The sequence below is a fragment of the Rhinopithecus bieti genome, unplaced genomic scaffold (assembly GCF_001698545.2).
Source record: "Rhinopithecus bieti isolate Rb0 unplaced genomic scaffold, ASM169854v2 scaffold_7580, whole genome shotgun sequence".
Taxonomy (NCBI): Eukaryota; Metazoa; Chordata; class Mammalia; order Primates; family Cercopithecidae; genus Rhinopithecus; species Rhinopithecus bieti.
Window position 1 is genome coordinate 1,081,962 of NW_016805470.1, and position 13,488 is coordinate 1,095,449.

The 13,488-nt window shown below is 55.0% G+C and overlaps 1 protein-coding gene across 1 annotated transcript in view; it reads left to right on the forward strand.

Moving 5' to 3' along the window:
• Window positions 1-68: 68 nt before the first annotated feature.
• EBF4 (EBF transcription factor 4) overlaps window positions 69-13,488 on the forward strand; it is a 73,342-nt gene continuing 59,922 nt past the window's right edge. Inside the window, exons 1-4 of the mRNA XM_017872556.1 lie at window positions 69-466; window positions 12,285-12,441; window positions 12,641-12,704; window positions 12,876-12,931. Of these exons, the coding sequence (XP_017728045.1) occupies window positions 330-466; window positions 12,285-12,441; window positions 12,641-12,704; window positions 12,876-12,931 (414 nt within the window). The 5' untranslated portion in view covers window positions 69-329. The remainder of the gene's footprint in view (window positions 467-12,284; window positions 12,442-12,640; window positions 12,705-12,875; window positions 12,932-13,488) is intronic.

Sequence of the window (13,488 nt, forward strand, 5' to 3'; positions counted from 1 at the left end):
CCTCTGGGGCGCCTCCGCGCGGACCGGGTGCGGGCTCCGCTCCCCGCCCTCCCCGCCCCGCTCGCAGTCCGCCCGCCAGCGCTCAGGCCGCGGGGGAATCCCTCCATCTCCCCGCCCCGCGCCCCAGGAGGGGAGGGGACAGCGCCGGCGCCCGCGGACTTGCTTTCTCCGAGGGAGCGCCCAAGAGGCGAGCGCGCACTGAGCCGCCCGGACTCGGTGCTGTGCTGCTGGGGGCGCCTGGTGCCGTCGGGTCGGGCTGAACTAGACGCCTGCAGCCTCGGCGGGACCGGATCCCGGGCGGCGGGGGCACCCACTCACTGCGCGCTCTCATGTTCCCTGCGCAGGAGGCTCTGCCCCGCGGCGGGCTGAACCTGAAGGAGGAGCCGCTGCTGCCCGCCGGCCTGGGCTCAGTGCGCTCCTGGATGCAGGGCGCGGGCATCCTGGACGCCAGCACCGCGGCGCAGAGGTAAGCGCTGGGACCAGACCCGGTGCGCTCGGGTTGGACGGCTCCGCGCCGCCTCGGCTCAGTTTGTTGGAGCTGCTGGAGCCACGGGCGGAAGGAGCCCTGACTCTGGACGGCCCCAGCGAGCTCCCCCGCCCACCCCGTCCGGAGCGCCTGTGCTGCCTCCTGAGGATGTGGGGCGGGCCGGGGCGGGGCTTCTGCCTCCACTCCAGGCTGTCCCGGCAGATTTATGACGGCCGCTCGCGGGTGCGGCGATGAAAGCCACCCCAGCTGGGCCGTCTATGGCTCTGAGAGAAGAGGCAGAGCTCCAAGCCATGACCCACAGCCACCGGCTGTCTAGGAACGTCCAGCCCCTCCTTCCTGGGCAGTCCCAGTGCCTCTCCTTGTCCAATTCCGCAACTCTCTGTCAGGAAAGGCACGAAACCCAGCCCCCTTTTTCCTTTCCCACGCCCCTCAGAATTGGAGGATGGGGGTATGCAGAGCCAGAGAAGCGGCTGGGGGCTGGACAGTGGCGAAGAGATGAGGTGGTCTCATCTCGTCAGTCGGTCTGGCTGGACTGATTGGCCTGAGAACCGGGCAGGGCCCCTGCCTCTCCCTCAGGTGTTTTTCTGATAGGTCCTGTAGAAGGCAGAGAGTCCCTGGGAACCTAGCACCCGCGCCGGTCTCCTCTGACTCCTTTGCAAGGGTCTGGGAACGTTAGTAGGGGATTGACTCCAGGATTTGAAGGCGAACTTTAAAAGTTTATTGACCTGCCCCCAAACCACCTGCACCTCTTGGCTTTTTGCACCTTCAGCGGTGACCATGGAGGGAGGCATTTAGGTATCCTATGGGGAGTCACTGTGGTTTAGGATTAGGGAGGTGGCAGCTCTGCTGACAGCTGGGACAGGGTTGGCACTGGGCTTCCTAGAAGTCTGAGCTGTTGCAGCAGCCCGAAGGGATTCTGAATGGGGGGCTTAGGGCAGACCGTGCCTGACACAGGAGCCCACATTCACACCCAGGAGGGCGCCTCAATCTCACCCTGTAACAGACACACACCGCGCTTCATGCGCAAACTGAAGCCCATCCTTTCCTGGCCGTCAGGAGGGAACGCTGTGGGGCTCTGGAGCTGATCTCTTCCGGAAGAGAAAGGGTCTTGTGGATGAATTAATTTCCAAAAGTTTTACAAGGGATATAGCTATATTCCAGAAAAATTGGAAAATAAAAAATTTAGTCCCTTCTCTCTCATACTACTACTGTCAACATTTTAGTGTATTTCCTTCCTATTTTTCTTTCCATTAACTTGTATTTTCCTGTGCTATGCTTACAATTCCACCTCCTGCCTGATCTTCTGTTGGTTCTGGCTTTTTGTTCAATTTGAGACGGTCAGTTTCTTAACATGGCCCCCTCTTTATCCCTACCACCTGCAGTGTGGCGAGAGCTCTTTGTAAGAGTGGATGAGGAGTGCTGACAGGGGCCTCTGGGAGTTAAGTTTCCATTTCTTTCCCTCTGTGCCTACCCAGAGGCAGGTCTGATGAAGGGGAAGCAAATGTGAAGGAGGCAGTGCCCTTGGAGTCTGTGTGGGGTTCAGAGCATGGGCCACAGCAGTGGTGTCTGCACATAGTGGGGCTGAGTGGGCTTGGGATGTCCAGTAGCAGTTCCCACATTGTGAGGGCCACATTGCTGGGATGCAGAGGGCTTCCGCAATGTGAACAGGGGCTTTCTTGAGGCTCGGTCTGCTAATCCCCAAGTTTGGAGACTTCTCTGTCTCAGGACATAGACTGGGAGCCCCCACTCGCTTTGTTGTTCAGCTGACTCTCTTCCCAATCCCAGAGGGAGCCGCTTCATCCTTCCTTCCCACTCTTCCTCGTTTTGTCTGTTATCACTCCGGTTGTATCTTGTTCCTCAGTCAGTCCTCTGCACAGGTCTTCTCATCCCAAAACAGCAACAATGAAAATTCCTCCCCCTGCCCCTGCCCCTGCCTTCATCCGATGCCTGGTTTCTCTCCCTCTCATCTCTGAGAAACTTTCACGGAAGCGCTCTCCCAAAAGGCTCCCTGGGATCCGAGAGTTAGCTTTGACACCTTCCTCAGCCTCACCCCACAGTTGCCTGGTTGTCGAGGCTTAGGAATGTTCCTTTCTGTGTCCTAGTCCCAATCTCAGTGCCCTCTGCCACCGCTTTTAGCAATGAAACCCCTGGCCCTCCACCCACTTCTTCCCTGGCTTGAAAGTTAATTGCACCCTGGTTACTACCTCAGCCTCCTGGCCCAGTGCCTAGCCCCAGCCATTCACCACTCCCCTGAAACCATCTTCCCTGCATTGGGGACCAAAGCAATATTTCCAAAGTACTTTTTTCTGGTCCTGTCTCTCTCTGATTACAAATAAAGTGACCAGGCTGGGCATGGTGGCTCACACCTGTAATTCCAGCACTTTGGGAGGCCGAGGTAGGCGTTCACTTGAGGTCAGGAGTTCGAGACCAGCCTAGCCAACAGTAGAGAGCATCATCTCTACTAATAATGCAAAAATAAACCGGGCGTGGTGAAGCACGCCTATAGTCCCAGCTACTTGGGAGGCTGGGGTGGGAGGATTGCTTGAGCCCGGGAGGCAGAGGCTTCAGTAAGCCAAGATCGCACCACTGCACTCCAGCCTGGGCAGCAGAGTGAAACTGTGCCTTAAAAATAAATAAGTAGGCCGGGTGCGGTGGCTCAAGCCTGTAATCCCAGCACTTTGGGAGGCTGAGACGGGTGGATCACGAGGTCAGGAGATGGAGACCATCCTGGCTCACATGGTGAAACCCTGTCTCTACTAAAAAATACAAAGAAAACTAGCCAGGCTAGGTGGCGGGCGCCTGTAGTCCCAGCTGCTCAGGAGGCTGAGGGAGGAGAATGGTGTGAACCTGGGAGGCGGAACTTGCAGTGAGCTGAGATCGGCCACTGCACTCCAGTCTGGGTGACAGAGCGAGACTCCGTCTCAAAAAAATAAATAAATAAATAAAATAAAATAAAGTGACCAACCCCCAAGCCCCACTGCTTCCTCATGGATATCTCCAACATTCAGGGCCTATCATGGTCTGACTCCAGTCTTCCTCCCCAGCCTCCTCTGCATGATACTTGGCAGGCAGTGGATACTTGGAGAATTAGCTGCACCTCCAGTTAAGTGCTGTGGTCTACTGAAACAGTCCCTCTGCCCTCAGCACCTGCACGTCCCCTGGATTAAGTCTCACCAGCCTCAGGACTCCCTCCCACACCCACCGAGCCCAGCACCTGCTCTTTCTGTGCCCTCCCACCATGCCCAGGGCAGTGGTTTTAGTGCTGCCTACGAATGCTTACCATAGGCCAGCATCTGCTGTCCTCTGCCTGTCCCGGTCCTCCTTGCCCTGCCAGCTGGGGCCTTCCCTTAAGGCAAGGGTAGCGGTCTATTCATCCTTGTGTCCACAGCACCTGGGGCAGGCTCAAGCAGTCCATGCGGGGTGGGGGTGATGACAGTCTGCCAGAGGAAGCAGGAATGTTTCCCAGAGGGCTCCCAAGTCCCCTTATGTTGGGTTCCCCTCTTGACTTTAGAAGACTCCAGGTTCTGCCTGACCCAGGAATCAGCTACTGGAGCAGCTTCTCCTGCCCAGTTCTACAGCTTGGCTTTTACAATAATGCCAAGATTTTACAGAAGATGAGTGGGGACGAAAAGGCCCAGAAGTCCTGCTAAGATAAGTGAGGGAGGCTCTGCCAACAGGAAGGAAAGGTCTGAGCAAAAGAGGGGTAGGGAGAGCAGAGGGGCTGCGTACCCTTAAACTGGAGGCAATGGGGATGGAAAGGCTGGTGGAGAGGGCTGCCCTCTCCCTCCCAAGGTCTTCCTACCAGGGAAGTCTGCACAAGGACCCCTGCCCCTGCCCCGAGCCAACAGGACTTTATCTCTGAGATCCATTTGCCCAGCCCCAGCCCTTCTTCCCCTGACTCCCCTGAAGACCCAAGTCCTCCTGCTGGCACACTCAGCACCGAAGTAGCTCTCCTTTCCTTCTGATATGCTTCCCAGTCTGGGGAGACCTCTGGAGGGCCCAGGCCAGGCCTCCCTCTGGAGGAGACCCCTGGAGGACCCAGGCCAGCCCTCCCACTGGAGCTGGTCCCAGCACACTAGCAGGGCCCCGGCGAGGGAGGCCAGCTGGGGCTGCCTTTCCTGTAAGCAGCTGCAGGCTAGCATCCCTGCTAGGAAATGCTTTTGTTTGCTTTAATAATTCATAGCCGATCCTCAGCCTGGGACCTGGCAGGCAGGCCTGTGGGTAGGTGGCAAGAGGGTGGGCAGAGAGCAGTGGAGTGGGGAGTCTTTAGGTGGAATTGAGGGCCAAAGGAAGAGGGGGAGAGCAGGCCTGTGAGATCCTTCCCGCTTCCTCTCCACCCCCTTCAGGGACTTTGGTCACTGTACCAATTTCCTGGGGCAGGTGAGCTGGGGCAGTGGGAAGAGGGAATAGGGACCCCCCCCCCCCCCGACAGACCCAAACCTCATCTCCGGCAGGACCACCTGGACACAGGCTCTGGGCAGCTCTCTGCAGCTACCAGGTCCTCCCTGTGCAAGCGTTGTTGAAGTGGGTGTGCCCCACTGAGCTGCTGCTTTTATCTTCCCCAGTCTGCAGCATGGCCAGGGGTTGGCATGTCAGGGGCTGGGCAGGGCCAGGCCAATAGATCTTGTCTGGGGCATTAATGCCAGGCCCAGTTTGATCATCATCAGCAGTCCCGGGGTCCAGAGGATGCCTTCAGGGGAGAGTGGGGCCCAACGGGATGCTTGGAGGAAGCGAGGATGTAGAGGAAAGGGACTGATGGAGCCCTGTCAGGATGGGGCTAAGAAGAGCCGCACTTGGCAGAGAGAGACTTTGGGGAAATCTGTGGAAAGGGATGAGATGCAGGAGTCATACTCTTTTTGCTCCTTCCACTTCCTGGGATGAGGGGTGTCAACAAGGAGCCTTCCCCTATTGCTGATGAAAGTAGGGCTTGTCCCCTGTAGCCCCAGCATCCCAGACTCAAAGACAAGTTAGGCCCAGGCCAAGGCACAGCTCAAAACCTTGAGTTATCAAGGCAGCCAAGAGTTAGGATTTGGTGGGGAGAAGGGAAGGCAAGAGGCCTGGGGGTGCCTCTGAGAGGAGGCTAAGGCTCCAGCCTCAGTCATTTGTCCTCTGTGGGATTTGAGCTGGCTGTGGCTAAATTGCTCACATTTATAACAAGCATGTAGTCAAGGATGTGAAGAGCCATGAGTAGCCTTGGGAAGAGAGAACAGAGACTGTGAGGGGGGCTTTGTCTGTACCAGACAGTTATGCTGTGGCAGGGGTGAGCAGCTGCCATGAGAAGGGCCCTGGAGTGTCCTACTCAGCCTTGCAAAGGAGCATCTCCCAGGACCTGCTGGGCAGCCCCAGCAATAGCAGTCAGACACGTCTGCAGCTTCCCGCTTCTCCCCACAGTCATCTGCGTACACTCTGGAGCACAGTCTACCTGAATGGCCTAGGCTGTGAAGGTCAGATTGCCCTTGGTATTGGCTTGAACCTGGATTCTTTTTTTTTTTTTTTTTTTTTTTGAGACGGAGTCTCGCTCTGTGGCCCGGGCTGGAGTGCAGTGGCCGGATCTCAGCTCACTGCAAGCTCCGCCTCCCGGGTTTACGCCATTCTCCTGTCTCAGCCTCCCGAGTAGCTGGGACTACAGGCGCCCGCCACCTCGCCCGGCTAGTTTTTTTTGTATTTTTTAGTAGAGACGGGGTTTCACCATGTTAGCCAGGATGGTCTCGATCTTCTGACCTCGTGATCCGCCCGCCTCGGCCTCCCAAAGTGCTGGGATTACAGGCTTGAGCCACCGCACCCGGCCTCGAACCTGGATTCTTAACAGTGCTCAGGAAGTCCATGCACACCCATGCTCACTACAAAGCATGTTGACTCTGACCAAAATGCATCTGTGCAACGTAAATCTTTTTTGGTGTCTCAATCTCCTTTAATTTTCGGCCTATTTAAGAACGAAAGATGGGAAGGAGGTGAGTGGGGCACGGTGGAAATACAAAAGTGAGCATATTCTCTTCCCAAATCTGGGTTCTTTAGTGCAGGAGCAAATGTCCCACTGCCTCAGGACACTCTGGAGTTGAGAAGAAAGTGTTTTGAACATTGTGCTTGAAACAATCTTTTTAAGAAAGCGAGGAAATGTATAATTCATTTTGCAGTCTTGCAAAAGTGGTTAATGTGGCTGATTTTGTCACTCAGCTGCATTTCTCTGAAAAAGGCGCTTATGTGGCATGGTTTGTTCGCTAATGATGCTAAGTGAATAAGCTGTTTCTGAATTATGGGCACCAGCGTTACATGTGCCAGGTGAGGCAGTTCTTACTTGTATTTGTCGTAAACTGATACCTGCCAAGCTGCACTCAGACCTTTGGGGCTGTAGCTTTACTGGCATCCATCATACCTCAGGCCTCTGAATAGCTGGCAGTTGGTACTCACCCACATCCCCTCAGGACCCTTGGTCAAGGGTCTGCCTCCTCCGCTGTTATCTGCTTCCCTTTGCTTGAGGACTTGCTCAGGCTACCAGAGCCTGCTCTGCCCACTTGCACAGCAGCCCAGAAGTACCTGAGAAGTAACAGCCCTAGAAGCCCTCCACCAGTGACTGACTAGAGTTGGTGGATAAATACCCCAGCTCCCTCACCCATCCCTCTGGTTGGATAATGCTGAGGCATACATTCCATGCTGTTTCCAGAGTTCCCCATGGGATGGAGCTCCAGGTGCCCACAGTGTGGACTTGTTGAAAATGCACCCTCTATAGGCTGCCTTCTCATCTTTGTCTCACCCCCAAACCCCAGTGTTTCCAAATCACTGCCCAGATACACGGTTGGTACCTCCACTCCCTTGCTGTGTGAGTTTCTTGCTTATCCAGCATGGGATCAATTAGGAGAAGGAGGCACCGTCCACACCTGCCTCTGTTGCTCTCGAGCCCTATTCCCTGCAATGTGCTGTTCCTTGTGTCCTTCTCTGTCTCTTGTTCATAGGAAGTATCCTTTACTCATCTTGCCTTGAGCTTCTCCAAGCCTGGCAGGCTATGAACAGGGTGAACTGGAGACATTCCCAGGCAAGGAGCAGCCTCATGTGCGCTGCAGGGCTCTTGCCCACTCTGCAGTCCTCCTCTGGTTGGAAGGGGCTGGGGCTGTCATTAACACTGCCCTGTTGTCCACTGCACGGATCTTTTCCTGAAGCTGTAAACTAACCAGTGCTGCTCCACCGGTGGGTGTGAGCCTGGGAGGATGAGTGTGCCTCAGACCCACTGAGCCGTGCTGGGAAAGGGCAGGATGCCGCTCTGGGCTGCCTCAGGGCAGTGGACTGAGACCAAACCTACTATGAGGCAGGGCACAGGCATGCAAAGCAGGGAAGCCCCTTCATGCCCCCAACTGGCAGGAGATGCTGGCCCAGAGACCCCAGGGGAACCTGCTGTCTTCCCCCTCCCCAGGTCCCTGTGCCCTCGCTCCTGTGTAATCCCCTCCTGCAGGGATGCTGAACCCTGTGAAGGAAACTTGGCTTGGGGCTTATGCCAGTCTTCCCAGGTCTGGTCCTCAGCAGCCTGTCAGAAGCTGGGGGGCTTCCAGGACCCAGGAATGGCTGATATTTGGGTGGGACAGGAAGCTCAAGCCAGCATCTTTGATTTATGCTGCAGTAGTCTGGAATTTGGCCTGAGCACTTGCAGGGTGTCTGTGTAGAAAGGGCATGTCCAGTGGTCTGGGAGATTCTGTTCTCAGTACCCACCACTCCTCTGGCAAGGCCTCCTTTTCTCTCTACAGCCTCCCTCCCCGCTGCTTGAGAGCCTTCCAGGCCCCTTCGCTGGGCTGGATGACAGGATAAAAAGCCACAGGGACCTGGGGTTGCTTCACAAACCCACCTCCTCTGACCTTCTCTCCCACTAGGTGGTCCTGGAACCCATCCCCAGTGGAGTTCAAGTTAAGCTGGTCCTGGGAGCAGGAGGGAGGAGTTCAGGGTTGAGGCCTCATTAGCATATTCATCAGCAGTAATCAGGGCCCCGCTGTGATCGAAAGCCCTCTTAGGGCTTCCCTGCCTCTTGCTGGCTGGGGAGCGGGTGAGGGGCGATCAAGGCCTCAACTTGAAAGGACTGCAGCCTGAGGGCGAGGGGGTGGAGGGAGCAGGGAAGGATGGAGGGACAGTGAATTCCCTAGGGAAAGGAGCATCTGTAAAAAGAATCTGTGGTCAGAAAGAAAGGTGCTGAGCAGAGCAGTGGCTCAAGCCTATAATCCCAGCACTTTGGGAGGCCAAGGCAGGAGGATCGCTGGAGCCCAGGAGTTCAAGATCAGTCTGGACAACATAGTGAGACCCCATCTTTCCAAAATTAATTAGCTGGGCGTGGTGGCTTATGCCTGTAGTCCCAGCTACTCAGAAGGCTGAGGTAGGAGGATCATGTGAGCCTAGGAGGTTGAGGCTGCAGTGAGCTATAATTGTGCTGTTGCACTCCAGCCTGGGTGACAGAGCAAGATCCTGTCTCAAAAAAAAAAAAAAAAAAGGTATTGGAGGTCCCCCTCTCCATCTTGATCAGGGACAAGAAGACTTATAGCTTCTACCTCCTAAGTCAGCATTTCATGTGGACCACTGAGGGAGGCTCCGGGGCAAGCTTTCAAGAGGAGGAAACATTTTCATTTTATTATTTATTATAATTTGTATGTGTAAAGCAATAGCAAGTGCCTCATGCCCATGACATCCCAGATGTTATGGCTTAGCATGAAGTCAAGTAAAAGAATAAATTGATTTGAAGTTATATGAAGAAAAATAGTAAGTAGTGGTGACTGTGGCAGCCATTGTCACAGAGCATGCTCATGATGGGCACCTGGGCAAGCTGACCTAAGTGGCCCTCAAGGCAGTTCCCCATCCTCTTTCCTCCCCTGCATCCCTGCAACAGTCTCTCACTTGTCCTCCACACTGCACCCTCCTTTCCCCCATAGCATCTTTAAGCCTTGCCTGGCTTCAGAACTTTCTAGTGGCCTTTAGTCATGTTTCCCAAGCCATGACCCTCAACAAAAGTGCTCCGTAGCCAAGCAAGCAGGGTGTTATTTGGCGAGGCATAGTGGTTGGCACCTGTAATCCCAGCACTTTGGGAGGCCAAGATGGGAGAAAGCTGGAGCCCAGAAGTTCGAGTCCAGCCTGGGCAACATATGGAGACCTCATCTCTACAAAAAGTAAACAAAATTATCCAGGCATGGTGGTGCGTGCCTGTAGTCCCAGCTAGTCAGGAGGCTGAGGTAGGAGGATTGCCTGAGCCCCAGAGGTTGAGGCTACAGTGAGCTGAGATCACACCACTGCACTCCAGCCTGGACAACAGAGCAAAACCCTGTCTAAAAAAAAAAAAAAAGTTACTCCAAGCTAGGCATGGTGGCTCACGCCTGTAACCCCAGCTCTTTGGGAGGCTGAGGCAGGAGGATTGCTTAAGTCTAGGAGTTCAAGGTTGCAGTGAGCTATGATCACGCCACTGCACTTCAGCCCGGATGACAGAGCAAAACCCTGTCTCAAAAAAAATTATTCCATATTGGGCGTGGTGGCTCATGCCTGTAATCACAGCACTTTGGGAGGCCAAGGCAGGAGGATCATTTGAGCCCAGGAGTTCAATACCAGTCTGAACAACATGGCGAAACCCCATCTCTACAAAAAAATTTAAAAAATTTAGCCGGGTCTGGAGTCACCTCTAGTCCCACCTCCTTGGAGGACTGAGGCAGGAGGATCATTTGAGCCCAGGAGTTCAATACCAGTCTGAACAACGTGGCGAAACCCCGTCTCTACAAAAAAATTAAAAATTTAGCTGGGTCTGGAGTCACCTGTAGTCCCACCTCCTTGGAGGACTGAGGCAGGAGGATCATTTGAGCCAGCAGGTCGAAGCTGCAGTGAGCCGTGATTGCACCCTGCACTCCAGCCTGCATGACAGAGTGAGATCCTGCCTTGAAGAAAAAAAGGCGGGGCAGATCTTGAGTCCAAGTCTCTCTGTCTTCAAATTTGTATCTTAAAAAAAAAAAATGGACTCCAAAACTTAGCAACTTAAGACAACAAATATTTATTATCACACAATTTCTGAGGTTAGAAATAAGGGAGCAGACTAGCCTGGTGGTTCTGGATCAGGGCCTCTCATGAGGCTGCAGCAAGATGAGAGCTGGGGCCACAGTCGTCTGAAGGATTGACTGAGGCGGGTGGATCTGCTTCCAAGGTTGCTCATGCTGGCAAGTCAGGGCTGGCTATCGGCAGGAGGCCTCAGTTCTTCTCCCTGTGGACCTCTCCATAGGGCTACTTGAGTGTCCTCAAGACATGGCAGTTGGCTTCCCCCTGAATCACTAATCCAAAAGAGAGAACAAGGCAGAAGCTGCAGTGCTTTCATGATCTAACCTTGGAAGTTATATGCTATTACTCCCGCCATAGTCTACTGGCCCCACAGGCCAATCCCAACACAATACAAGAGGGGGCTAACTAAGGGCATGAATCCCAGGCAGTGGGGATCACTGGGAACCATCTTGCAGACTGGCTCCCACTCGTGCAGAACACCAGCCCTGGCCAACTCAAGCAGGGGCCATTCCTGGAGGGTGTCCCAGGCCCCCCCAAATACACCCATGTCTGGCCACAGCACCCTTTTCTCAAGGGAGGCTCTGGAGCCATGAGAGATCTAAGGAACACACTTTGGAAGGCCGTGGCTCAGAGAAGAGAATCTAACCCCTTCCCCCGGAGTCTGTGTCCCTTCATGATCTGGCACGAACTTCCAGTACAAACTTTCTTTCACTTCACATTTCGACACCTGCGGTACAGCAGCAGCCTCTACACATCCAGCCATTCCTTATGCTGTTTATTCTGCCCTTTTCCTCGTTCACCTATTGAGCTCCTGTTTATTCCTCAAGGACTTAGGGAAAAGTCACCATTCCATGAAGCCTTCCCTTCATCTCCCATAAAGAGAATTAATATTTTCTTCCTTTGCTTCTCGAGTGTTTTGCATGGTGACATCTTTCGGGGGACACCTGCCCCTTTGTCTGATGTCGTACCTCTCTGTCTCTCTCCCCTCTTCCAGGCATTTGCCTCCAGCCCCAGTTGTTGCCGTGTGTCCAGTGCCTGGTGTATCATTGGGATGCAGGGGATATTTGGGGAAGAGGGAATCCCTTCCTCCTGCTCTCACTCTGGCCTTGCTTCTGGGCATGGTTTCTGATGAGCCAGGAGAGATCCCTTAGCAAGGCCAGATGAGAAATTCCTCCTGCCCAAGGGAGCCTGTGGTTGTCTCTCCCAAAGCCTGGAGGCAGGTCCCTTTACATCTTGGGGGTGCTCCCCACCTTCAGCCAGGGCCCAGGCCAGGCAGACTAGTGGTCCTGAACCAGTTTGACGTCTGCAAGGGTCTGATGGACATCATCATTCCCCAGGCAACACCACAGGCTCATGACAGCCTCAGCCTGAGCTGGGGTTTAGTGGGATATCTGTTCTAGGGCCCCCTGGGTCTCCTTGAAGCCCTAAAGGGCAGTCACAACAGCTTCTGGTCAGAAAGATGGATTGGTTCATACTTTTGATTTTGGAGACTGGCCTTGCAAAATGTGCAGCCTAGGGAAAAGCCTGGGAGGTAGGCTGACAGGGTCTCCTCCTTTGCAGTCACCACTGTGCCTCTTGTTTTCCAGGGGGCAGGCTGGGATGCCCTCAGTGCTGAGAGACCTCTGTCTGGAAACGAGATGGCCCTGGTCAGGCTGGAAGGGGCCTGTCTGGTTGGATTAAACTCTTGGCACCTTGGAGCCATGTCCTGGCCAGCATGCCTGCTTGGCCCGAGGCACTGGAGTCTTTCTCACTGGGGGACCCTTCCAGTGGTTTCCCAGCTCTTTTCCTCCCACAGTGGCGTGGGTCTGGCACGAGCACATTTTGAGAAGCAGCCTCCCTCCAACCTCAGGAAATCCAACTTCTTCCACTTCGTGCTGGCCATGTACGACCGTCAGGGGCAGCCCGTGGAGGTGGAGCGCACAGCCTTCATCGACTTTGTGGAAAAGGACCGAGTGAGAGGCTCGTGGGCTTGGCTGGGACTGGCCCCGGGAGGGAACCCACAACCACATACACACTGGGGCAGATGAATGGATGGATGCTGGCTGAGTGGCTGGAAGGGTGGGAAAGAAGTTGGGGTTAGGAGAAGGGGGTGGGCGAGGGAGGCTGGAGGATCCCTGAGCTCCCCAGCATCCTCCCATCTTGTCCCTGCAGGAGCCCGGGGCGGAAAAGACTAACAATGGGATCCACTACCGCCTCCGACTGGTGTATAACAATGGTGAGTGGAAACCCCTGCCCTGCCTGGCCCTGCCCCTGAAGTCTGGGCACTGCAGCATCATGCAACACCTAATGCCCCACGTGCCAGGTCTGGGGAGGGTGTGATGTGGTCTGATCATTGAGGCTGCCTGTGCTCCCCTGGCAGCAAGCCCTCTCCGTCTTCCCATCCTAGGACTTCGGACGGAGCAAGACCTCTATGTGCGTCTCATCGATTCCATGTCCAAGCAGGTGAGTCAGTGCAGGGGATGCTGAGGCCCATCCCACTCTCTTTCCGGACCCTGCCCCCCTCTGGTCTGAGTGAGCCTCCTTGTTCCTGCCTCATCTCCCTATGCCCTCTGGCCCCATCAGCCTAGCTCCCCCAGTTCCCACCCCAGCCTGTGCCGGAGGGTGTGTGGCTCTTGCCGTCTGTTTTAGAAAAGACAATATTTGTGCAAAAACCCTGGCTTGGGTCATGTTTCCTAGCAGCCCAGCTTTAGATGGGAACTCAGGTGCAGGTAGTTCATTTCGGGAGCTAGGAGGGGCTGCCGGGAGCAGGGGAGGGAGGCAGGCTGGACAGAAAACTGCACAGGGAGCTCTGGAGAAGGAGTGGCACCAGACATATCCCCCCTCGAAGCAAATACCAGAATTTTGTACCCCGTATCAATTAGTCATTGGCTGGGAACCACTCCTAAGGGTAGCACGTAACCTCCCAGACATTTTCAGACCAGGCAGTTCCTATCCACTGAGAGCAGTTCTCAGGAGGAAGCCCTCTGCAGCAGACATCAGCCACAGCCACGGGAAGGTGC